The sequence below is a fragment of the Chionomys nivalis genome, chromosome 15 (assembly GCF_950005125.1).
Source record: "Chionomys nivalis chromosome 15, mChiNiv1.1, whole genome shotgun sequence".
Taxonomy (NCBI): Eukaryota; Metazoa; Chordata; class Mammalia; order Rodentia; family Cricetidae; genus Chionomys; species Chionomys nivalis.
The window spans coordinates 34357738-34384407 of record NC_080100.1 but is presented as its reverse complement, the minus strand read 5'-3'; the positions used below and the strand labels follow the sequence as shown (position 1 = coordinate 34384407).

At 43.1% G+C, this 26670-nt stretch overlaps 1 protein-coding gene across 2 annotated transcripts in view; it reads left to right on the top strand.

Annotated features, from left to right (window-relative positions):
- Ankrd55 (ankyrin repeat domain 55) overlaps window positions 1–26670 on the top strand; it is a 92189-nt gene that overhangs the window by 4808 nt on the left and 60711 nt on the right. For both annotated transcript variants that reach the window (XM_057789755.1, XM_057789753.1), the window contains exons 3-4: window positions 17139–17261; window positions 25067–25197. In XM_057789755.1, the coding sequence (XP_057645738.1) occupies window positions 17139–17261; window positions 25067–25197 (254 nt within the window). The remainder of the gene's footprint in view (window positions 1–17138; window positions 17262–25066; window positions 25198–26670) is intronic.

Sequence of the window (26670 nt, the reverse complement as noted above, 5' to 3'; positions counted from 1 at the left end):
CATATCTCCTCCGTGTGTGCAGTCCATGGTGCGATTCTCAAACTCCGTCTGCTCCAGACAATGCAGGAGAAATGCCTCATAATCTGTGACTTAACCCCAGTGTTTCACATCTAAGGCAGGTGTGTGTGTGTGTGTATGTGTGTGTGTGTGCGTGCATGTGTGTGTGTGTACGTGGGCTTGTGCATATGTGTGTGCGCGCCACATAAAGCAATAACCATAGGTTCCAGCAGTTAGGACATGAACATCTCTAGAGCTACATGAATTGGGAACTTTCAGAAAGCAGATGTGCATGGTAGTGTTTTGTCAGCCTGACACAAGCAGGGGTCGTCAGATAAGAGGGAACCTCAACTGAGAAAGTACCTCCATCAGATTGGCTTATAGTAAGTCTGTGAAGCTAATTTCCTGACTAGTGATTGATGTGGGAAGGCCCAGTTCACTGTGGGCAGTGCCATCCTTGGGCAGGTGGCCCTGGGTTGTCTAAGAAAGTAGGCCAGTAAGTGGTCTTTCTCCATGGCCTCTGCTTCAGCTCCCATCTCAAAGTTGCCTTGAGCACCTACTCGGAATTCCCTTCATGATGGACTCTAAGCTGTAAGATGACATAAACCCTTCCTCGGGTTGCTTTTGGTTACAGCGCTCGGCCCAATGCTAGAAAATTTAACCAGGACCTAAGGTAAAGTCATAACATGGCATGGTTTTTGATAAAAATCCACTCTCGTTTATGGTATATGGAAAGCTGGCATGTAAGAGGTGAGAGAGCGCATCTCTTGGGTGCCAACTCTGCATAGGCATTGTGTGTGGATAACATGGTGGGAGAGCTGATGTCTACTGAGCACCCAACCTCCTGCGCTAAGGACTACACCTAAATCAACTCATGGAATTCTACTATCAGCCTCTTTCTTTTACCAGCAGAATTCAGAAAGCTGGTGACCTAACCCAGCATTACCACCAGCAGAACAGAAAAGCTGGGACCACAGCCTAAGTCTATTTCTCTTCAAATTCCTGCTCTTTTGGCCACCGTATGTTGTCTTACTGGGAAGCTATAAAACTTAAGGGGGGGGCGGCTGGAGAGATGGCTCAGAGGTTAAGAGCACTGCCTGCTCTTCCAAAGGTCCTGAGTTCAATTTCCGGCAACCACATGGTGGTTCACAACCATCTGTAATGAGGTCTGGTGCTCTCTTCTGACCTTCAGGCATAACGCCGAAAGAATATTGTATACATAATAAATAAATAAATAAATAAATAAATAAATAAATAAATAAATATTAAAAAAAAAAAAAACAAGAAAATGGAGGTACCAAGCTGACTGTGAGCACTATTGAGATTTCCACATGGTGGCTCACAACCATCTGTAATGAGGTCTGGTGCCCTCTTCTGGCCAGCAGGCATATACACAGACAGAATATTGTATACATAATAAATAAATAAATTTAAAACTTAACAGGGAAATGAAGGTATCATCAACAACAACAAAATAAATCGATGACCCACTTCATTTACAATCAAGCTGTTAATCCCATGGGTTTTCAGATCAATACACAGATGTGCTGATTGTAAAACGCAACTTCTCATCTGCCGTAGTAACGCTAAGCAAAGAGGCTTGCATCTTGCTGAAAAAGCAAAAGTTAAATCACGGGGCCACAGCCAGATGCCTCCAAGGGAAGAACAAGCAAAGTTGAAAGGATCTGAGGAAGAGGGCAAGGGAGAGCAGGAGAAGGGGGCCGGGAAGGGGGGGGTCATTGACGGTTTCAGGCGGAAAGACTGAAGTCGAGGTTGGTGTTCTTCTGATCAGCAGTTCTGTGAAAGGAGGGCGCACAGCAAATGGCTACCCACAGGCTTAGAATTGGGGTCTCTGCCGCTCCTGAGCTGATGCTCAGGGTTGTCCTTCTCTGGGTTAACAAAGAACAGAGGGAAAGAGGAATAGAAGAAGAATCTCTTTGCCAAAGTGCTGGGCCATTCAAGACCAAGGCTGGTCCTGCTTCTTCTCTGTTCTGCCCCCCTTCTTTCCCATTGGTCAGCTCTTGAGACAGGTTAGGAGAGTCTAGTTCATTCCAGAGACAACCGAGGCTTGTATCTGTTAGTCCCTCAGAAGATCCCACCTCCAGGGACCTGAGCAGTCCTCCCCTTCACCCTTCCGAGGACGAACAGAAGGGAGCATGCAACAGACAGATACTTGCCAAACAACCACAGGTCACACCTTAAGGAGGCACGATTGAGTGCTGTGCACTAGAGGAGTGATGTCATTGGCAGCATTCTCCACCACGGGACAGCTCTGTTCTTAGGAGTCTGGGTATCCAGGGACCGAAGAAGCCCCTGATTGGGTAGCCACATCTCCGGTGTCAACCCTGTCATTTCTCACAGCTTCACCAGATCCACTTCAGGAGTCTAAATCTCAACCCAGGCAGAACTAGACTGGATGTCTACACTGAGAGTTGGGCATCTTCTCTGTTCATCAGCTCCACGGCACAGCAGGACAGAGCATCTCTGTGGGTTACCTCCCGCCTGTGGAGTTCCCCACTTGGGGCCATCACTTTGCCACCTAAAAGAGAAGAAAACCACTACATTTCTAGCTGTTATTTTGATGAAACCAACATCTTACCCACCCACAAGATATGGGCCAAGGTGAGAAGTCATAGATCTGAGTGCAGGGAGGCTAGGGTTGGTAGGAAAAGTGGCATGTGGCTAGCCTACACTGTCTCACAGAAAGACTCCTTCCAGCGGTTGTCACACTCTGACTCTGCTCTAAATTCTCTGAAAGTCTTTCGGTGCAGTGTCTGCTGATTCCACTGTGTCATGAAAATCTACATCTCAGATTTTCCAGTTTGCTTTAAAGTCATGAGTATTTCATCCCACAATTAACCCTCTGCTGATAGCCGTGTGTGCTTAGTAAGTGTCCTTCATTTGTTTGTTTGTGAAAATTGTAGCTAGCATTTGGTCGTTAAAAAGTTGTTTTGTGCCATTGCTTATACTGGGGAAGAAGTCACTGCATTCTGTACAAGAAGCACTTCCACTTTTAAATGTGCCCTCGGGACAGTATATGCATGTGACAGGCTAGTGTCTACTCACTCAGTTTTTAGCTATTTGAAAATAATTTCTTGTGACTGGGTAGTAATATATGCACACATGGATATACATAAGGAGGCCAGAAAAATATAGGTGTCCTGCTCTATCTCTATATGCCAATTTCCCTTGAGACAGGCACTCTTGGTGAAGCCAACACTCACCATTTTGGCTAGGCTGGATGGCCAGTAAGTCACAGCAATCCTCCAGTATCTGCCCCCCAAACACACACACACACACACACACACACACACACTTGGCTTTTTACATGAGTTCTGGGGCTCAAACTCCGGTCCTTACACTCACATAGCAAGAACTTCTGCTGACTCTGCCATCTCCCCAGCTCCTGAAAACAATTTCCAATTTATGGGAAGAGAAGACCTAAAGTAATATATAGAATATTGAATAGTTTCCACCCAGGCTTACATGATGTAATATTTTAGCCCATTTTATTATTTGCTCTGTGTGTCTGTGTGTGTGTCTGTATGTGCGCGTGCGCGTGTGTGTGCATATGTGTATTTAATCTACTGTCTGCATCCCAGTGTTGTCTACTGATCCAATAATATCTTTTATACTACTACCCCAACTTCAATAAAGAATCCAGGCAAGAGTCACGAATATTCTGTTCAGTTATCACATTGCCTTCTTTTCTTTTCATCTGGTATATCCCTGTAGACTCTCTCTGTCTCTTTTGACAGAGAGTTTTGAAGTTATAGTCTTTTTTTTGTTAAAAATTGCGTTGCATTTTTGTAGTTTGTATGACTCTTCCTCATAGCTCAAGTGAGAGTCTGCCTTGCTGTCATGGTGTGTGTCTCTAGTTATCACAGTATTGTTTAAATCCTTTATAATAATCATCTGGGGTTGTTGCAGTTTTCAATGTCAATTGATGCTAACAGGGCCAAACTTTTCTCCTATTTATGAAATTCATAACTACCAAAGCAATACAAGAATAAGCACAGGTCAGTGAAGTAGTATTACCTTATCTAGTGAAGAAACTTGTTCCTCATCGCCTTACCCCAGCCTCTTTCCAGTTCCTCGGTAGCAAGATGGCCCCACAGAGCTCATGGGTGTCAACCTCCAGAGAGAAACAGTCTAGCAAAGGCTGCTACGCTCTATTAACAGCTACAAGGAGAGTTAGAGCTCCATTTCCTGTAGTGGGCACCGTGGCAAACCCTTCATTCCAACCATCCTTGTTTAATCCGTGCCACAGACTCTGAGACAGATGCCATTTTTGCTCTACCCAAGGTTGCATGACTGCCCAAGCCAAGAAGACAAAGGCAAGGCAGCCATGCTAACTCAGGCTGCTTGTTCCCCCAGGATGCACCTCTCTATCCCAGCAGAACACCCCCACCGGCATAGAGCACTAGGAGGTTAAGAAAGGCGAGACAGCTGGAGTTCTTGGCTGAGCATGGTTCTTCCTTTCATTTGCTGCCCCTGGTCTGGGTTTCTCTCTGCAGGGAGATGGGCCAAGAAACCTCACCTCATAATGGCAGTCCAAGTTCTTCTAGGGTGGGGTGGAAAGGACCCCATGGAAGCTGGCATGTGGAATAAAGAATGGCCCCAGGGTTTGAGCAGGGGAGAGGTGGAGGGGCTCAAAGAGTGAGAAAGCGCTGGAGTGTGACCCGTGGAAGCCCTGTGACAGCTGGGGGATTTGCACAGACAGAGCTTGACCTCCGTCACAGAAGCTTCTGAGTCCCCCTCAGCTCCCCAGCCTCCCTCTCAGTCAGTGTGTTGTTCTGTTTCAACAAGTTGGTATTCTCCGGAAGACAGTTCAGAGCCCTATGGTGCTAGAAACAAAGGCCTGTGTGAAACAGCCCCTGATAAAGAAGAAGAATCTTTTCAACCCGGGCCCCCTGTGCCTTGGTTGTGGTCCCGTCAGCTTCATCCCCGAGACCACACCTTTAATCAGAACTCACAGATATTTTTTTAACATCTTGGTTTTTAAAATCAGTGAGAGGACATCTAAATTCCCCTGAATTGATGCTCTTGTTCTTTGCTATGTAATGTTATATGAAAACATTGTCCAAGGCTTTAGGTCATAAGCAGGCTGACCGGAAGGGACCCTTGAACGCAGGGAGGCGCTGAGATGGATGCAAAGGGATCCATTTTCTTTTTTAAATTGATTTTTTTATTTGCATTGGTATTTTGCCTGGATGTATGTCTGTGTGAGGATGTTAGATCTGGAGCTAGAGACGGTTGTTAGCCGTCATGTGGGTGCTGGGAGTTGAACCTGGGTCCTCTGGAAGAGTAGTCAGCTTACCCACCCTTTTGTTTCCTTTTTGTGTTTCTGTTTGGGGGCTGAGGCACAGTCATGCCTTTTCTATAAATAATAAAGACACTTCCAGAGTTGGAGGTTAACTTAGTGAATATATAATCCCACACTCTCCCTCAACTTTATTGTTTTACCAGTCGGCTTCTGAGCTCACAATGGTACACCATAACTTGCTTGGTTTTCAGAAAGACATTCAGAGTGAGAAATGCTTTCTCCTGTCACTTTTTCAGCATCCTGAAATTGTACGCTTAGAGCTCTGATGTGATGGTTTGTGCCAGCTTTGCTTAAGCTACATGTCCACCATGTGTGAGCGTTGAGGGCAGATTCAACTCTTAACAAAGCCAAGGGTGTGCCTTCCAAAACTGTTTACAGACGCCGCCTTCTTCCACCCCTTTAGCCAGCTCTAAGTCAGAGGCTATGAGCCATAGCCTTCACTTCTTGTGTCTACCCCTCTTCGGTTTGCTGCTTTGGAGAGAATATGCTAATAAAATCAGCAAATACATAATCAATGTATTGAACACCTCACGTATTCATAGTCTTTAAAATTTAGGAATTTTTTCTTTAATAAATGAAAAGCCATATAACCCAAACAACTGTGTATTCTTTTCTTTTTTTTCTTTTTTTTCTTTTTTTCTTTTTTTTTTTTTTTTTTGATTTTCGAGACAGGGTTTCTCCGTAGCTTTTTGGTTCCTGTCCTGGAGCTAGCTCTTGTAGACCAGGCTGGCCTTGAACTCACAGAGATCCTCCTGCCTCTGCCTCCCAAGTGCTGGGATTAAAGGCGTGTGCCACCACTGCCCGGAAATAACTGTGTATTTTAATAAGGTCCTATGGAGGACAATTATACACCCAGTAAGGTTTTATTCATTGCCTTTATGAAGCAAGTAAGTAACCTAAAGCAAATAACCCAATAAATATCCCAATGATGGAAAGCTATTGCATTTTAATTCTGGTAGACATCTTTGATGGCTAGTCTTCACTGTGAACTTGATTTGATTTGTTCATGCAGTGGTAGGTGACCCAGTATTTGCCTTTCCACAGATGTTAGGTAGACACATAGAATATCAGTAATAGAAGGAAATATAGAGGTGTGCAGTCTGCTCAAGGGCATCACCAAGATATGCTTGACCATAATCTCCTGAGATACAGGCTGTGGTCAGAAAGCACTGCTCTCAAAGTAGCCCCTTCAATGGCCCTGGTTCTTCAAAAATCTCCCTTCTGTTTTGTGTCCATCAGAATTCATTCTGAGCCTACAGGAAGCCAGGCCAACCTCTCTTTCCCAGCATTTGAAAGCAGCTGTGTGTTTAATGGACTCTGCTCCTTTCCAGTCAAACCAAACCTTGCTTCTGTTACCACTTCTCACCCCTCCCAAAGGTCCCTCAGAGAGGCCACTCAGAGAAAACGAAGAAGGTAAAGACAGTCACATAGTTGTTTCAGAGTAGCAAAAGGAGAGTTGACATAATGCTCACCTATTTTTAGTTTCCAAAGCTAGCCAAGGCTAACACAATCTTTTGTAAAAATGAATGTAAAATTTATACTTGCCCAATTAACGAAGAACTGATATAGTATATGAACATCAAGAACCCTGCAAGAATTCAAGGAGTGAGAAATTCATTGCATTTGGAAAATGAACCCGAAATTGATCAATAAATACAATTATCCCATTTTAAAGAGTCTATAATTTTAAAAAACACAATTTTAAAAAAGAATTAGATTACTGACAAGGCCTGCTGTGGATGTTCCCTAAGCTGGGAATGGCAGTGCATGCACGTAATCTCAGCACGAGGGAGACTGAGGCCGGAGGATCCCCAGAAATTCAAAGCCAGTGAGTTCAAGACAAACCTGGGCAATTTATCAAGATCCTGTCTCAAAAGAAAAACAAAAGCATCACCACCCTTGGCGCGGTGAAACGTGCTGTAGTTCTAGAACTCAGAAGGAAGAGGCAGGAGGGTCGCTGCGCATTCAGAGTGAGTCTTCACAGTGAATTCCCAACCAGCCAAGGTTACATAACAAGCAAGGCTCCCTTTTTAAAATTAAGTAATCATTTAACTAATCAACAAATAAATACCACAAAATAAGAAAAAGGGGGGATGTCTTCTAGAGAGGCATCTTTCCTTGTTCCTGTATGTCAGAGTGCTCCAAACTGATTCTGAACTGTATTCAACAGTAGTGGCATTCTCCTGGCTCAAAGCCAGGCAGGGACCATAAAAACTCTTCCTCACCAGCAGGTGGCAATGTTGTCACATGAAGCCATTAAGGTGTCGTGAAAGCCCGTTACCTCCTAAAGGGGGCAAAGGCCTTACTTCCTTATGAAGTTAGGTCCTTGTAGGTTGCCCCAAGAAGTGATTTCTCTACTGTCCCACAGGACCCGGGATAACTACATGGAGAGAGAGAGGGATCTGAATTGGGGTATGCTGGGGGACACACACCTTTACACGATTGTACTGTCCTGTCTTAACAGTGAGACATTTATCTTCCCTCTGGATCGTGTTGTTTTAAAAGACAGAGACCCTACACCTTTGTGACCAGGCCTTTGCTGTCTATTGTAGACGCAGAGTGCTCAGATGACTGAATATATTTAAATTCTCCAAGGCAGTCAGTCCTACCCAAAAGTATAACCCGAGGTCATCTGCGGATCCCTCTGTAGATGCTCAGAATGAATTCCGAAGCCATGGTAACTCAGTGGGGACTTCAGCCACCCAGGACCCTCAGAATGGAACAAACTAAAAGAAGTATCTCAAACTAGCTGGTTTAGACTCTGAAAACTAAAATAACCTTTATCTTGACATGGCCATTCCACTAAAGGGTCACGGCTTAAGTAGCAAAGGTGTTAGCCTGACCTCGAAGCGGTTTCAATGAAATGGACTCAGTAAATAATGCAATTGATGGCTTTCTCTAAGAACGCCACAGTGACCTGAGGGCATTTTAAAACTCTAGAGATGGAAGCTGCATGTATGTAAGATCTGAGGAGCTTGGAGCACCCACGACTTTGCTATGAGCCAGCTGTATATCTGATGTCCTAGAGTTAGCTCTAAGCCCTCAGGATTAAATCAACAATTTCTAATACAACCAGAAACCAATAAGGTGTTTGGCCATGTAAAATAAGGAAAGAAACCAGATCTACAAATCTGGTCTACAGAGTGACTTCCAGGACAGCCTGGTCTACAGAGTGACTTCCAGGATAGCCTGGGCTGTTACACAAAGAAAACCTATCTTGAAGGAAACGAAAGAAAGCAAAAGGAAACAAAAGATAATATCAAAAATATCTGCCTATCTTTCTATTTTTTTAGATAAAAATTAATCATTTAAAATAGTTGTCTGTTTTGTTTTATCTACCAGAGTTTTTATGAAGGTTAGCATTCTCTGTAAGTCCACATTTATTAGATTCAGCAGTCAGAAGTTACACTATGAAACCGCTGTGGAGTGTGTAAGCACACAGGGTTTGCACTGTGAAGCCGCCGTAGAGTGTTTCTGCACTATGAAGCCTCTGTAGAGTGTGTAAGCACACAGTGTGGGCACTGTGAAGCCGCCGTAAAGTGTGTAAGCACACTGTGTGTGCACTGTGAAGCTGCCGTTAGAGTGTGTAAGCACACAGTGTGGGCACTGTGAAGCCGCCATGGAGTGTGTAAGCACACTGTGTGTGCACTGTGAAGCTGCCGTGGAGTGTGTAAGCACACAGTGTGTGCACTATGAAGCCGCTGTAGAGTGTGTAAGCACACAGTGTCTGCACTGTGAAGCTGCTGTAGAGTGTGTAAGCACACAGTGTCTGCACGTCTCATCTCGCCGCAGCCTGGAAGTAGTTCGCAGACAACACCGAATACTACTTCAGCACCATTTTGTTTTCCTTGATCATTACAATTTTTACTTTTATTTTCTTTCTATAATAACTGTGTTGGTGTTAGTCACTCGCTGAGTAAACCAAAGTTCCCTTTGAACAAATCCCAGAAATCAATCATGGCTTCAGGAGTAACTTACCAGGTGGATTTATCCTTTGCCAATCTTTTCTATCTGTGTGTAAATCAAGAAATATTTTTGAATATCAAGAAATATTAAGAATCCCTATATGTTCTCTAGTATTAGAAGGTCAGAATTTTAAAAAATACAGTTCTTTGGTTTTTAGAATTTCGAATCATCCAGGAACTGTTTCCTTACGTGATGTATTATTGAGGTGTTTGCCTAGCTATGACCTTCCCTTACTTGTTGAATGACTGAAGTGTTTACATAGCCATGACCTTCCCTTTTGTGTTGTATTTGTGTTGTATTACTGAAGTCTTTGTGTAGTTCTGACCAAGTCCTCAAAAGCAACTTAAAGGAGGAAAGATTCACTCTGAGTCTGTAGCAGAGGGTTCAGTCCATTGTGACTGGAAGGCATGGTGAAGCAAGAGTCACATCACAGCAATAAGGACGCTTCATAAAGAATCCCAAGGGGCTAGGAAAAAGAGACCCCCAAGGGCTCACCCCCAACGTGAATTCCTCAACCTAGACCTCCTAATGATATCAGAACCTCCCGAAATAGCACCACTCACTGGATACCAATCCCCTAATACACAGACTTTTGGAGAAGCCATTCTATGCAAAGCGTTAGTAACGATCATTGTACAAAGCTCTGTCTGTCTACCCCTAACGATCATTGTACAAAGCTCTGTCTACCCCTAACGATCATTGTACAAAGCTCTGTCTACCCCTTTAGTAGTAAAACACTAATGTAAGTAGCAAGCCACATCTCTCCCAACATTTAAGAGGACAAAAGCTTGCCTAACTTTGCTGAGCATAAACAATATAAATTCACTATAGAGAGTTCAGAACATGTCCAGACATTCAACTTTTCAGTGACCTTTCCGTAGGTCATCTGTGGACACATATAAAATGTTTTAGAACATACAGTCTTTACATGGCACTTCCTATTCCTTCATGTCCCTCTCCTTTTCTCTCCTGTCAGTCTCTCTCCCTCTAGGTGCATTCCAGACTCACTCTGCACAATCTATGTCATAAGTCTGTCTGTTTGGGCTTCATACAGAGAGGCAAGAAGCATTCAAACCTTGCTCCCTGGAAAGAAAATAGACATATGATGAATTCATGATGCTAAACAGGTAGATGATAAAAGATAGGCAGATACATACATACATAGAAGATATATAGAGAAAAGAAAGGGATGTATGTTATCTAATTATATAGAGTTACTAGAAGATGTTAAGTGGGTTTGTGACTTTTTGTTAAAAATAAAACCCTTACCCCTACTTTAGATTCCAAAGGAATCCGTCAGTCCTTCCTTCGTACCTGTTATTTCTGCAGCATCCTGTCTCATTTCTGCAGAAATGCTTTGTCAGCTGCAGGGTTAGGCCTAGGGATCTGCTCTCCCCATGGTTTCCAAGGCCTTCTACACAGCCTCTAGGGAAGTGCCTCCCAGTTCCTAATCACCCGCTGCATAGCATATCCTACACTAAACAACTCTGAAGCTCATTTTAATCCCCCTGTGGATCTTCCCTTCCCCTTTTTCTGGGCTTTACTCCAAATTCCTTCTAAGCACTCTTCCTAAATGGTCTTCTGGCCAAGGTTGCCCATCTTCAGTAACAGGCTGCTTGTTACCTCTGGATGCGACCTGGAACATTTCTGTTGCGCTCTAATAACCCGGATACCCTTTTCTGTCACTCATTCACTGTTACTTCTCACTGCTAGGAGGCACACAACAATTTCAGTGTAGAAATGTTTGCATAAAAGCCCTTTGAAAGCAATGCTATTCACAATGGTAACAAAAGAATAAAGTACTTAGGGGCAAACTTAACCTAGAAGGCAAAAGATGTGCATACCCCAAACCACGATGAGTTGCTGAAGTAAATTAAAGAAGTTGTCAATAAATGAAAAGACATTGTGCTTCCTGAGTTAGAAAATCATATCAAGATGTCACTGCTCCCCAAAGAAGTTTGTGGATTCCGTATGATCTCTGTCGAAACTTAGTAACATTTTTACAGAAATGGGAAAGTTCATTGTAAAAATTTATGTGGAATCTCAATGGACTCCCAGACATTTCAGACAGTTTTACGGAAGAAAAACAAAATTAGAGGGAGGCCTCACCTTTCCTGATTTTAGAGGTTATTATAAAGCTGCAAGAATCAAAAAATCTGGTACTGGCATGAAGGTTGTAGTCATATAGACCAATGGAATCGAACCGAGAGTTCAGAAATGATCCCATACATCTACAGTTAGCTAATTCTTAAGAAAGGTGCTAAGATCACTCAGTAAATGTCTTCGAAATATAGTGCTTGAGAAACTAGACAGTACAGGAAAGAAAGATCTTAGATTCTTCCCTTATGGCATATCAAAACCCAATCATAGTACCTAGAATCATAAAACTCTTAGAAAAAGGCCTAAAGAAAGAGCAACAACAGTGCTATTCCAAAGTGAATAAAGGATATTAATAATTATTCCTCCAAAAGCAGAGGGACAGTCTAGTCAATGGCTCCTATAAAAGTTGTTCAACATTGCCAGTCATTAGGGGAATATAATTCAAAACTACAACTAAATACCACTTCATATTCAAAAGGATGCCTGCTATAATGCACGTTCACACACAACGCATAAGAGCAATGAGGTGTGGGGAATGAGAACCTGTGGGCAGATATGGAGATATAAAATGATAAGGCTGCCTTGAAAAACAGTGTCTTAGTAGGGGGATTCTATTGCTGTGATAAAGTTCCATGGCCAAAGGCAACTTGAGGAAAGCGTTTATTCCATCCTGCAACTCTCAGGTCACAGCCCAACGACCCATCACTGAGAGAAATCAGGGCAGGAACTGGAAGACAAGAGCTGAAAAGGAGACCATAGAGGAACACGGCTTACGGCTTGTTTCCCAAGGCTTCCTCAGCCTGCTTTCTTATACAACGCGGGACCACTTGCACAGGAATGACAGACATTTTCTCAACTGAGAGTCGCTCTTCCCAAATGACTCTAGCTTGGGTCAAGTTGACACAAAACTAACCAATACAGACAGCATGGTGGATTGTTAAAAACTGAACAGAAGAAAAAGTATAATCACATGATCCAGCAGCTCCGCTTTGGAGCTGAAAGCAGAATGTCAAAGCAGTTTGTGCACACCGTTCACTGCAGTGTTACTCACGGGAGGCAAGAGAAAGACAAAGGAAAACCAAGTGTCCATCAAGAGATCAGTAGAGAAATACAGTATGTTTGTTCATGTATAGGAAAAAATATCATTCAGCATTCAAAAGGAAGGAAAATGGGATCCATGCTCCTTCTTGAATGGGTCTTGAAGACATTCTGCTCAGTGAAATGATCCAATCACAAAGAGGCAAATACTATTGATTCCACACCTATAAAAAAAAACCCTAGAGTCACATTCACAGACACAGAAAGTGGAGTAGTGCTCTCGGGGGGCTGGGCAAGAGACATGGGGGTTACTCTTTAATGGGTACAGAGTTTTGGAAAACGAAAAGGGCTTGAAGAGGTTGGTTGTAGTGCTTGTGCAACACTTCGAATGTCTCAAGGCCACAGAACTGTACAGTTAGAAGTGGTTCAAATGGTGAATTGTATATTTTATAGGCAAACTATCTAGACCACAGTCTTGACCTTATGGGATTATCTGCAGAGCAAACCCGCCTGTTTTCTTGAGCCATTCATGAGACACAAATGAAATCCACTGTCTCTAACTATTCCCAGCCTCCTCTCATCATGTTAACCCACAGGCTAGAGATCTCAGTATGGCACTGATCTGTGAAGAACAGAAGGACCCTGTCACGTCCTTCAGTATGGCTATATTCAATGATCAGCTAGTGTTCCTCCTAGTGCACTCAACATGAATTCCTGTGGAGCTAATATCGATCTGATTCCTTGTTCTTTGCTAGTGTACTCTGCTAAGACTGTCCTTGTTTGGAATTCTCTCACAGTCGGAAAAGAAAACTAAAGCTTGCCCACAAGATGGTACAAAATAAGCCAAAATAACAATCACACAGAAATAATGTATTGGCAGATGTACGTGTTCTGGTACACGTTGGCCTAAGGGGTGGTGATGCAGGTGTTTAGGTGACGTCAACAGGTCTCCACTCGTTCCTTCACTCATTCGTTCTTGGCCCTGTTCCATCTTCAGTCTGCTTAGATAGGCTTGCCACCCAGAAGCTCACTGCAAGCTTCCCGATTCGTGGGTGGTGAAACAGAGTGAGCAGCACGCTCAACCATCCAGGCCAGAGTCTGTTTGCTTTTCACAAACTCTAACCGGGTCACAGCTCTGAATACGTCACCTTGGCCACGATGATGCAAATCTTAATAGCTTCGTTCCAGGTCAAGAGTTCTGCTCCCAGATCACTGAAACAGCTATTTGGCTGAAAGCGGGGCCCTGGTGATCACCCAAGAGTACTCAGGTTAAAACTAGTATCAGGGTCAGGGGGCATTGAACAACAAAAAGGACAGTCAGTCACCTTCCTATGAGTCCTAGTAGGTATTTTACAGAATCAGATATGTTGTACATTAAATGTGATACCCAAATCCTTCTGATGAGATATTTTGGGGATCCTAATTCTAGGAAGCAGTGTAGTTCCACGTTGTGATCAAGGCCCTATCTGCACCTTGTCCACTCAGTCATGAACGATATGTGAACATGTTATTATATAACATACAGTCTCTAAAAGCCCACAGGTGGGTCTGGTGTGACAGCTTTCACCTGTGATCTCAGCACAGGGGAGACAGAGGGAGAAGGATCACCCATAAATTTGAGACCAGTCTGATCTACAGAGTGAGTCCCAGGCCAGTGAGGGCTACATAGTGATACCCTATCCAAAACCAAAAGGAAACAAACAGCTCAACAGTTTCATTGTCACCTTTAGCAGCTCCCTGTACCAACCAGGCTCCCCCTTCTAGGTACCACTAACAGCATCTTTGAATGTATAGCCGAAAGTAGGTTCATCTTTTTAAGTTGGGGTCCTAGATCTTATGTCCATAGGCACTGGGAGTCAACAGAACAAAATTCCAGACTTATGTGAAGATTTGTAATGAATTCCAAGTGATACATGGCTTTCTTGATAGCCATTATCAACAAGAGCTCATTTTTAAATATATGTCTCAGACATCTAATGCTGTCTAAATAAGCCAAAATGTTTATATGGAGCAAAAATTAGAAAACATCAGGCTGTTCCTAGGCACACGGAATTTATATTAACGCAGTGCCACCCTGTCACCTCTCTAAAGGAGTGGTTGTCAATGTCACCAAGATCACTTCCACTTTATAGATAAGAAAGCGAAACTGGTTGAGGGTGATCAGCCCGCACTGCCACACAGCTGGTTAGCACAAGCGTGGCTTGTACCAAAGTCATCAAACTGACCACACTTGAGTGGTATTTGTTTCAGACAGCCTTCACCTGGCACGCAAATGAACACAGGCACCTTCTTCAAAGTCAAAAACACAAAACCAAACATGGACGAGATAGGAAGCCGGCACTCACTTTACAAAACAGTGTTGTCAGAAGCAAGCCGATCTCAGCAACAAGCTTGCCCTGGAACTGGCCAACTGGTTAAAAATCATTAATGGTTTCTCAGAAATACTAGGACAGAGGAACCAAACCAAAACTTTAGTACTTGTGCCAGCTGGAGTTCAAAGAACTGAAAAGCCAACTTGAGCCCAGTGTCCGCGGTAGAAGAAAACACGACTTTAAGACTGTCGAGATATTCTTTCTCTGAACATCAGTTACACTTGGAGAAAATACTCCTGAGAACAACTGAGGGCTTGGTACAGCCTCCTTCCAGGGGTCTTCACTTGATCCTAACCTTCTCTGTGCACCCCAGGGTCACCTGACTCCCAGTCTGTTGTTGCCCTTAGCAGTAAAATCTGTTGAACCCACTCCTCCCAAAGTTTCAGAGCTGCACAGGTGCCTACCTCTTCCAAATCAGCTTCATACAATCTTAGTTCTCCCAGAAATAGCATCTGCACACTCAGGTGGTTGCAAATGAACAGACTTAACCGGAGGGTAGTAGCACATGCCTTTAATCCCAGCACTTGAAGGGCAGAGATGGGTGGATCTCTGAGTTCGAGGCCAGCCTGACTCTACAGAGTGCTTTCCAAGACAGCCAGGGTTGTTACACAGAGAAACCCTGTGGTGATATTTTGTTTGTTATCTAACAAATAATGCTTGCTTGAAGATCAGAGTTCAGGGCTAAGTCACTAGTAGGCCATAGAGGTCAGGCAGTGGTGACACACACCTTTAATCCCAGCATTCGGGAGGCAAAGACAGATGGATCTCTGTGAGTTCAAGGCTGCCCTGGGTTACGTGAGATTGGTCCACTCTAAAAGAGAAACAGAGCCAGGTGGTGGTGGCTCACATCTTCAATTCCAATACTTTGGAGTCACATGCCTTTAATCCAAACACTGGGGAAGTAGAGACAAGAAGGGATAGGGCTGGGCAGAGAGAGGAACATAAGGCAGGAGGAGACAGGAGCTCGGAGCATTTAGTCAGAGGATTCCTCGAGACAGGATCGCCCATTCAGTCTGAGGATTCGGTAGATGTAAGAAGTAGTGACTGGCTGCTCTGTCTCTCTGATCTTTCAGCATCTATCCCTATATCTGTCTCGGGGTTTTTATTGTAAAGACCAAATTAGAATTTGCACTACAAAACCCTGTTTTGAAAATGGAAGGAAGGAAGGAAGGAAGGAAGGAAGGAAGGAAGGAAGGAAGGAAGGAAGGAAGGAAGGAAGAAGAAGGGAAGGGGAGAGGAAGGGAGGGGAGGGGAGGGGAAGGGAGGGGAGGGGGAGGGGAGGGGAGGGGAGGGGAGGGGAGGGGAGGGGAGAGGAGAGGAGAGGAGAGGAGAGGAGAGGAGAGGAGAGGAGAGGAGAGGAGAGGAGAGGAGAGGAATAGGCGTTCATGAAAGGACAAAAACGCAAGATGAGGCAAAAGGTCCAAATCTAAATGCCATAGCTGGACACCAGTGGAGAGCAGTTACTCAGCTTACAGCTGAAGGACAATGGTGGTGGATAAGTTATGGGGGCAGGGGTTAAGTGAGAGCCAGTTCCACATAAGAAAAGCTCCTGGTTGAAAGGAGCAGCTACTGCTAGAGGCTGATTGAGAAGCTTTAGTCCCATCCTCTCCTTTCCCAGGCTGCCAGTGCCTCCCATGAGCAGCAAGAGCGTTGGGGCATCTGTAGATACAGTTAGCAATGATCAGGACCAGAAAAGGTGAGGAGCATCTCCAGAAGAAAGAAGGAGGAGCATAAAGCTTCTCCCAAAGGCGGGTGAGCCGAGGTTCTAGCATGTAGCCCAGTTGACAGACTGCTCAGCTAGCGAGCACATGCTTTCAATCCCTAACAGCTGCATGAAACCAGGTGTGACAGCCCACATCTGCACTGCCCAGGGGTGGGTGTAAGAGGGTCAGAAATCCAAGGTCAACCTCAGCCATATAAAAAATCCTAGGCCAGCCTGGGCTACACGAGACCCTGCCTCTAAACAAGAAGCAATTGAGAAGACCACGTAGTTTGTTTCAGCTCTTGAAGAGTAGATTGAAAGCAAGAGGAGGCCCTTCTTCCTGCTCTGCTTTCTCTAATTTTGGGAAACCCGATTGCCTAGAAGAGTCATAACAGGTCAAAGGGCATCTGTCCCAAGGCTCCTTCCCAACCCATGGTGTTGTCACCAATGGCCCACGGCGGCCTGCTTTTCCTCAGAAGTGCCCATGGAGTATGTGAGCAGGCTGACTCAGCCTCTGCCTGGATTCGCTGGGGTGGGAGGCTTAGTGAATCACTTGTGTGGGTGACAATTTAGGCTGTGTTATTCTTTGAGCGGATCCACTCCGTGCACTAATCGAGTGTCCGTTTGATTCATGGAGGTGACTCAGCCGAGGAAGTCGACCTGACCATGGTGTATCAGGCAGCTTCTAATGGAGATGTCAGTGCTCTGACTGCCGTGATTCGAGAGGACCCTTCCATCCTGGAATGCTGTGACAGCGAAGGTGAGCTGTTTGTGCATATTTTTAAATCCATGCTGCAATGTTTTATCTTCTCAGAGGTGGTCTTTTGAGGTGAACAACGTCTCAAACTGGAGGTGTCTTGCCTGTGGCTCTGTGTGCACCCCTTGGCATTTCTCTGCATGAAGGTGTTGGACACAAAGCTTCAGCATCTTACTTTATTTCTTATTATGGGTGATTTGTTGCCAGTATTTTTGCAGGAATGGGCAATAAGTTGTCTGTGTGCATACGTGCTTATGGAAACCAAAAGTATCATTCATAAGGTACCATACATTTTATTTTTGAGACAGGGTTTCTCACTGGAATTTGGAACTTATCCAATAGGCTAACTAAACTGACTGGCCGGTGAGCCCAAGTATCTGCCTGTCTCCGTCTTCTCAGGGCCAAGATTACAAGCACAAAACATTATGCCTGGCTTTCTTAAGTGTGTTCTAGGTACCCTACTCATGATCCTCATGACTGTACAGCAAACACTTTGGGGACTGAGTGTTCTGGCCACCAGTAGTTACAAGTGTCTAGGAAGAGATGATTACATCAGCAGCAGTGGATGCTGGGGGAAATATAAATGTCATAGTCCTTCAGAGAGCAGAGAATTTGGCTCTTGGTTGATAGAATGGTTGTATTCCCACCCCCTGTTCTTTCTAAATACAATGGAGAACATTGGATATGATAAAAAAAAAAAAACTCTGGAAAACAAAGAGAAAATGACAGACTGGTTAAGTTCTGGGATCTGAGAACCGGAGTGTTGGTGAGTTGTCTGGATCTTTGTCTTGCCTTGTGTAACCCAGGAACTGAAGGTTGGAACTGAAGGAGTTGGTAACACAGGATGCCAACAGACTTGAACAAAAGAAAAGCTACTGAAAACCTGTGTTCGCTAGGCAAAACACCAAGATTGACAATATAGAAGCATTGCTAAGAAGACACTCTATATACTAATGCATGGGTCCACAGAGAGGGAATACTTCCATCATTGCTCCTTTCGGGAATGAACCAAGGACATAAAAATACCACAGTGATCACCAGGAATATGCACAATTAATAGCTGTTAATAAATATTTTTAATGTAAACAACCATAAATCCCTCTAGTAGGAGAAAGGCAATTTGAATATTCCTATAGCTATTTAGGAAATTAGATTCATAATTTAAAAATTCCTAAAGAGGAGTATGTTCAGCCCTAGATGGGCTTACTGATTTCTAGAATTCATTTATTTATATGTTATTTAGATTTACTTTCAGTGTAGGAGTGTTTTTCCTGAATGTGCCTCAGGTTAGAAGAGAATATCAGATCTTCTGGAACTGTAGTTACAGATGGTTGTGAGCCACCATGTGAGTCCTGAGAGGGAAACCCAGGTCCTCTGGAAGATCAACAAGTGTTCTTAATCACTGAACTATGAGCTGTCTCTCCAGCCCCTCTGTAAATGTCTAAAGAATAATCAGCACCATTTTTACATGATTTCTTTCAAAAAGAGAAAAGAAGGAAATATTACTTAGCTGTACTTATGAACTAGAATTAGATTAACATCAATACCAGATAAATAAAATATTTTAAATCCCCATATTTATCAATTATCCTCCTGAATATAGATGCAAAAGTGATTATATGAATTCACATATATGAATTATATATTATAATCAAGTTGGGTTTCTTCTAGAAATGTAAGTCTAGGTCAATACTTGCAAGCCAATAAAATCTCCCAAACTAGCTGGTTAAAGAAGAAAAATAAATCATATTACTTGACAAAGAAGCATTTGATGGAATTCAAATTCAATACACTTCCATAATTTTGAATATCAGAAAATAGAAGTGGAAAGGAACTTTCTCTATGTGACAGAGAACAAAACTAGACATGGTAGTATGAGTCTGCAATTCTAATGTCTTGGAGGCTAAATTATGAGAGTCATGAGTACAAGACTATGCCAGGCAATTTAGGAAAATCTCCTCTCTGATTTTCTGTCCTAAGATTATCTTCAAACAGTCTAGAACAGTGGCTCTCAGCCTTCCTGATGCTGTGACCCTTTAACACAGTTACTCAGGTTGTGGTGACTCCCAACCATAAAATTACTTTCATTGCTACTTCATAACTGATTTTGCTACTATTATGAATCATAATGTAAATATCTGTGTTTTCTGATGGTCATAGGCAACCCCTGTGAAAGGGTTATCCAACCCCCAAAGACGTCACAACCCACAGTCTGAGAATCACTGGTCTAGAGGGACAGTATTACTTAATTGTTAATGACTGAATGTTTGACTCTGAGGTCAGGAACACAGGAGGAAATGTCCACTCTCAGCACGCGTATTCAGCTCAATATAAATTCAAAAGGTCAGGGGAAGAAGGCAAGGGAAGAAAATACAAAATTCACATATACAAGAGAACAGTAAAACTGATTTTTACACAACTTAATTATCACCATAGACAATCCTAAGGTGTGAGTTCAGAGGTCACAGGCATAAAATGAGTACATCAATCTATGTGCTAGCAACTAATAATAACTAGTAAAAAACAAAATTTAAAACACGATACCATTGAAAGGAATCCATAAGTGCTTATATATGTCTTGTATGCAGAACACTTAAAATACCTATGAGATAAACATAAGAAAATCTAAATAAAGGGATGTATGTGTCACACTCATGGGAAACAGTGTAATAAACACACAAATGCATATACAAGATATTCAGAATTAACTCAGCTTCTAAAAGTAAGCAGATAACGAGTCTATCAAAACCTGATGTGTGTGTGTATGTGTGTGTGTGTTTTCACTCAAGCATATTCACAAGCAAACACATAGGCAAATTTATCTGAAGTTTATTTTCAAATAGAAAAAAAACTAGTGTTTGTAGAAAGTTCCTCTCTGGTAAAGCTTTCCATCTTGGAGGGAAGTTCCTAAAGTTTCAAGATGTCAAAGAGGAGTAGAAACACTCCAGACTGGAGGGGCTCCCCCTGAAGTAAGGAAATAAACATCTCAAAAGCTACAGGAAGTCCTTGAAACTGACCAGATGCAGCAGAACCCTCTCTCCTCAGGCACACATAAGCAGAGAACTGATAAACACTCTCAGAGCAGCCACGCCACCTAAAAGAGAAAGAGACCAGCCATGCTACCTAGAAGGGCTCAGTCCAGCTGAGCTGCCTGAAAAAGATGCTCCAATCTGCCAAGCTGCCTCCAAACTGTGCAGTACATTCCGGTTTCCAACTGCTGTGAACTGTCATTTGTACTGGGGTGGGCCTTGGTGATGCAGCTTGTTTTTGAGACATTTTTGCTCCTCTAAGTAACCCCTCAGCCATACTCCTGTAAGTAACCCAACTAAGCTCATTGGTTTCAATAAGTTTGACAAAGTATCTTTACTTTGGTCTGTTGGGTTTCTTTTTCTTTCCTTTTTTTTTTTTATAATTTATTAGATTTTTAAAAAATACCAATCCAAGTTCCCACTCCCTCCCCTCCTCCCATCACCTCCACACACTCTCCCACCCCACCCCCATCTAATCCTCAGAGAGGGTAAGGCACATTGCTTTGTGGAAGGTCCAAGGCCCTCCCTACTACATCTAGGCTGAGCAAGATATCTATCCAAAGAGAATAGGATCCCAAAAAGCCAGTACATGCAGTAAGGATAAATCCTGGTGCCTCTGTCTGCCCCAGCCATGCAACTGTCAACCACATTGAGAGGGACTAGTTTGGACCTATGCTTGTTCCTTCTCAGTCCACCTGGAGTTGGTGAGCTCCCATTAGCTCAGGTAAACTGTTTCAGTGGGTGAACCCATCATGGTCTTGACCTCTTTGCTCATATTCTCATTCCTCCCACTCTTCAACTGGACTTTGGGAGCTCAGTCCAGTGCTCCAATGCCTGTTTCCATCAGTTGCTGGATGACTGTTGTTGGGTTTCTATCTTGGATACAGTTGTTCATTTCTTCCCAGGAACAGTATCACTCAACACCCAGGATAGTTAAAACAAAAAATAAGTGGAAGGAATCTAATGTTGTAAGATGTACTATTACAAAGTTGCAAAAACAAAACAAAACAAGAAAAGGAGATAGTCTTGACTGAGGAATAGTCAAGGAAAAAGGGCAGAGAATATAGAAGCAGACCTTCAGAAACATACTCAACTGATGGAAATTCAGTGCAAGAAGTGTGACTTCATCAACAAATGGCCTCAAGTGACTATCAATACACATAAGCAAAAGAGAAGGAGGAAGAGGGGAGAGAAAAGGAATAGGAAGAGAGATAATGGAAAGGAAGGGGGAAAAGAGAGCAGACTCAATCCAAATCTCACATGTTTTACAAAAATTGAGATAATATGGATCATGGACTTAAGTAAGACATAAAGCCATGAAACTTATAGAAAAATTAGCAATAGCTTAAAAAGAGAGAAAAAAATTATTTAAGATCTAGGACTAGGCAAGCAGCTCTTAGACTAATACCAAAAGCACGTTCATCAAGATAAACCTTTACAAATCTAAATTCATCAAAAACTAAAATCTTCTGGTTTTTGTTTTTTTTTTGATAAGGGGATCAAAAGTCTAGCTGCAAAGTGGAACAAAATATTTGTAAATCATGCAGTCAAGAAGCCAGACTGCTTTCAGAGTCATGCTTTGTAGGCACTGAGAGTCTGCTGCCAGCTAGAGCACATGCCTTAAATCCCAGAACTGAAAGGCAGAGATAGGTGGATCTTTGTGAGTCTGAGGCCAACTTGGTCTACATAGAGAGTTTCAGGACAACCACAGCTCCATAGAGAAACTCCATCTCAAAAATAAAACCAAAATACCCAAATCAGATCAAAATAAACAAACAAGCAAAAAATGACAATTCTTCCTATTTGCCAGCAGGAAACAAAACATAACAAAACAAAAAAACCTAGCAGATTACTTAGCTCCCATGACCAGTTTCCTTGTTTGAAAGACGAGGATAATAATGAGAGCACAAAAGGTTTATTTTTTGTTTTTAATGAGAATTACAAAGTGTAGCGCTAAGCTTGGCCCACCACAAGCGCTCAGCCACATATTAACTATGAGCTGCCTCAGGGGTTTCCTGATCCTGCAGGAGCTACTTGCCCAGGGCCAGAGAAGGAGTTTTAAAGTGGTCAAGTTTTTTGGTCAAAACCCATAGCTAATGAAAGAATTAGAGCTGGAACCCAAGCGTTCTAGTCCCTAGATCAGTGCTCAGTCCTAAGGCAGAGCCCGTAAATCTCCCCTCGGAGCTGGCAGGGGGTGGGCGGGGTGGAGGGAATCTTACATTATTTGTTAAAGTATAAACGTGGGCAGCCATTTTGGTGATAAAATTGACAATATTTAACAAAAGTCAAAATGTTTGTACCTGTGATCAAGTAATTCTACTTCTGGGTATATTTCATAAAGAAACATTCATACCGAAGAACAAAGATGAGTAATGAAAACTGACCTACTTGGGAATGGCATAAGTGAACAGCAAGACGGAAGGCTAGCCTGGGCTTCCTGAGCTGTGCAGTGAGACCCTGTACCAATGATGATGAGGACAAGGATGAAGACAAAGATGATGGGGACAAAAATGGTGATGCTGTCATTGGTTTCCAAATCCTTGGCCACACCGGACATTTCTTCTTTTAATAATTATCACTAACAATACATAGCAAGTGGTTTCCAGTGTCACCTCAATGTGCATCCCTGACTAACTATGAATTAATCTTTCATGTGTTTGCTTAGTTTGTATTTGCTGTCTTGTATGCCTATATCTCCTTTCCCTCTTAGATCATTGTCTCTCTGATTGAATTGCTCTTTATTTAGTTTACCTAATAATCTTTAAATTTTACAAATTAGAGTAACTTTTCCTACTAGGTATGGCAGAACAGACGTGTAATCCCCGCACTCAGAAAGTTGAGGCAGGCAGATCACTAGTTCAAGGCCAACCCAGGTTACTTGCTTAAGAACATGTCTAAAAAAATATAGTTAATTAACTAAAAATTAAAAACAAAAATATTATGCCAGTGTGTAGCTAGTCTTTGAACTTTGACTGATAATATATACTATGGAAAATTAAATTCATATGTAGTTGAGTTTAACAAGGTATTTTTTTTCACAGTTTTTGGGTTTTCCTTCTTCCACAAGTCCCTAAGATTATAAGACCATGAATGTTTCTTTTCTTTCTGGAGTGTTAGATTTTGCTTCTTACATTTCATCTCTAATCCATCTAGTTTGTATTTATGAGTGGTGGGGAGTCTGGTTGCATTTGAATTTGGCATCTGTATGCAGCCAGTTTGTCAGTACGTATTTATTAAATACCTTTGCCCTCTCCACCAGTGTACACTGCCACTTCAATTACACAGTGAGCCCTGTGCAAGTCTGAGTGTTTCCTGGACTCTCCTTTCTACACCGTTGAGCTATTTCTTGTTTTAGTTATCATAACTTTACAATAAATCATGTCTGTTAATAATACAATTTTCTGTTCTTTGTTCTCTGAAAAAATTTATGTAGAAAGTACAATCTCAAGATGAATATAAAATAGTCAGGCAGAGCATGTGATTTTATGAAAATAATATAAAAAAGTTAATTTGCTTTATTTACTAAATATCTCAGATTCACAAATTGTTTCATTTTCTTATTCATTGTGTCTTTTCTTTCCCCTCTATTGGTCATAACTACCACTTTCATTTTTAATAAATTTTTGTTTGTTTCTGGTTTTTTCATGCAAAATTTCTCTGTGTAGCCTTGGCTGTCCTGGAACTTAATCTGTAGACCAGGCTGGCCTTGAACTAAGAGATCTGCCTGCCTCTGCCTCCCGAGTGTGTGTTTGGGTGTGTGCCACCACAGCAGCTTGTGACTGCTTGATAGGAAAGGGAAGTAGGGAGGAAGGAAGGGAAGGAAGGAGGGAGAAAGGAAGTGGAAAGGGAAGAAGGAAGAGATGGGGAAAGAAAGGAAAAGGATAAGGAGGAAAGGAGAAAGAAGAGAGGGGAAAGGAAGAAGAGAGAAAAATCTCACCCCTCACTTTCCTAAGAATCACTTTATTGCTGCTTTACCCAGAGTGGATGTCTGAAAAGGATCTCAGAAAAGAGGGCTGCTGGACCACCAGCTGCCATGTTCAGTGAGAACTGCAGCCCTCTCTGGGGACCACAGCTGCTGGGTGTATCCAGAAGAGAACCACCATCTGCATAGAATCTAAGCACATGTCAGTTTGCCAGTGGGTTGGCTCTAAGCTTGGTCCCTTGGACTGAAGGAATGTGACATTCCTTGCTTGTTCCAGCCCCACAAAGTTAAATGAAATGGGTTCATTCATCTCTATTTTTATTCAGAAAGAAAACACACTAAAAAACAAAATGCCTTTGGCTGTATTGATTCAGAAAGAGAAGAATTCAGTGAGGTGGATCCTACTGAGAATTGGTGAAGCCCAAGGCTACCACCCAGCTTTACCACCCACTGCCTGCCAATGTGTGCTGAACCTGTTTGCCTAGGTGGACCAAAAGCCGCTCTTCCAGATTCTGCACTACCCCGACTTAGTGGGGATAAAGTTACCCCGTATATCTGGAGTTATTCACATCCCTGAGGCCACAACAGCCAGTTCTGGTCATCTGCCCAAACTGTTTTAATCCACCAACTATTCCAGACAACTGAGAAGGAGGAGAGGGAGAATTATAGACAACTAAGGGGAGGGAGGTTAGAAGAAAACCCAAGCAGATGCTATCATCATCTTGGTCTCAGATCCACAACATCCAACAGCTGGATTTGTGCTGCAGGAAAGCAAAGCAGATGGATAGGCAAATGGTCTGCTCTAAATCTCAAAAGTTAAACGTTTGTAAAGGCTGCTGAAATGCCACTCATTCCAGGATGCACGCCCTTGATGCATGCGGTTTCCGGACGTCAAGTAGACACAGTGAAACTGCTGTTGAAGATGGGCGCCAACATTAATACCCAGGATGCGCATGGGCGCACCAGTTTGTGCCTGGCAACCTACCTGGTAAGAATTTATGCTTGTTAATGGGGCTACAGAGCAAGGGACCTACAGATGTCGTGTGGATTCAACTCAAAGAAAGGTGCCCATGAGTTGATACAGTAGGAGAGTAGAACTTTCGAATCCACTCATTATCCCTAAGGCTCGTATAGATCCTTCACAAGCTAAGGGAGAGGTGGTGTGACCACCAGCATAGTGTTCTTTTCTATCTCAGCATCAGAATTTCACTTGGGGCATTGCTGGCTCCTTCTGAGTATTTTTTAAGAAGGCTGCCATAAATAACCCCCAGATGGTGGTAGTGATTTCAAGATCCAGCTAACATCTGTGGGGTGAGATTAGATGGAGGGGGGCTGAGTGGATGCTCCAGAGTGAAGAACATGAGAAATGACAGGAGCTGGGAAGAGTGAGGGGACTGGGGTGTAGGGAACAAGCCAGGATCACAGGGCAACACCAAGGGAAGGACTCGGTTCCCAGCTAGTGCTCACATTAGAAACTGTAATGTCATTCCTCACACTCAGGATTTTGGTTCAGCATTGCCCAACATTGAAGCAAGACATGGTTAAGACTCAATGGAAACTCCTCTAGCCCCCTCCTCTCAGTTGCTCTTTCTGATTCTTCTGGGGTCACATGGCTTAAACCCGTGTGAAACAAGCTCTACCCACCACATGAGGGACACTTGATTGCTTTTCTTCTTTTCCAGCAATGTGGCCACCATCCGCTCACATCTTGCCTCTGGCATTCACTACTGCTGCCAGTTGGGAGTGGTGGGTTCACCCCAACCAGGCCTCCTAGGGTGCCCCACTGAAATAAAGCACTTCCCTTTCCCAACACACCACCCCTTCCTGCCACAATTCACACAGAGTTTACAATGATGCATTGCTCAATTCCCACAGAGATTTTCTCCAGAGGCCACTTTTTAATTTTTTTTCCTTTCCCCGGGACCCACAGACAAATCGAGGCAGGATATTTTGAAGTGTGGTCCACAGGCTTCTTGGATCAATATCCCATAGAGGTCTTGTTTGGAAGGCGGGTTCTGAGGTATACTAAGGTTTCCTCTGTTAGATATCCCTTGGATAGCATGGGGGCAGGAAGGAAGGGAGCCTGCAGGTTAGACCAACCTCCCTGGAAACATCTGTATCCACCTGATTTGAAGACCACGGCTCTGCATGTCCTAGCTGAGTGAGTCTGCATATCTCAGACAGATGTATGGCCACGCTCTCAGTCCCCTGCCTTTGTAGCACATGCCATCGTCACTGCTCTTGTTACACACTTTTTTGTGTCTGAGATAAAGAAAAGAAAACATCCGGATTAAGGAGCAAAGGAAAGGGGCGGAAATGCTGTGTAAAGTTGACTGCCATTAGACTCAATGAAGACAAATTGTATGTCTTTTAGAACTCTAAATTTCCAAACTTGAAAGGACTGGAAGGACGTTCTCCCCAAACATCAATTACGAGGGGCAAGATGGATTATTTCCAGGTG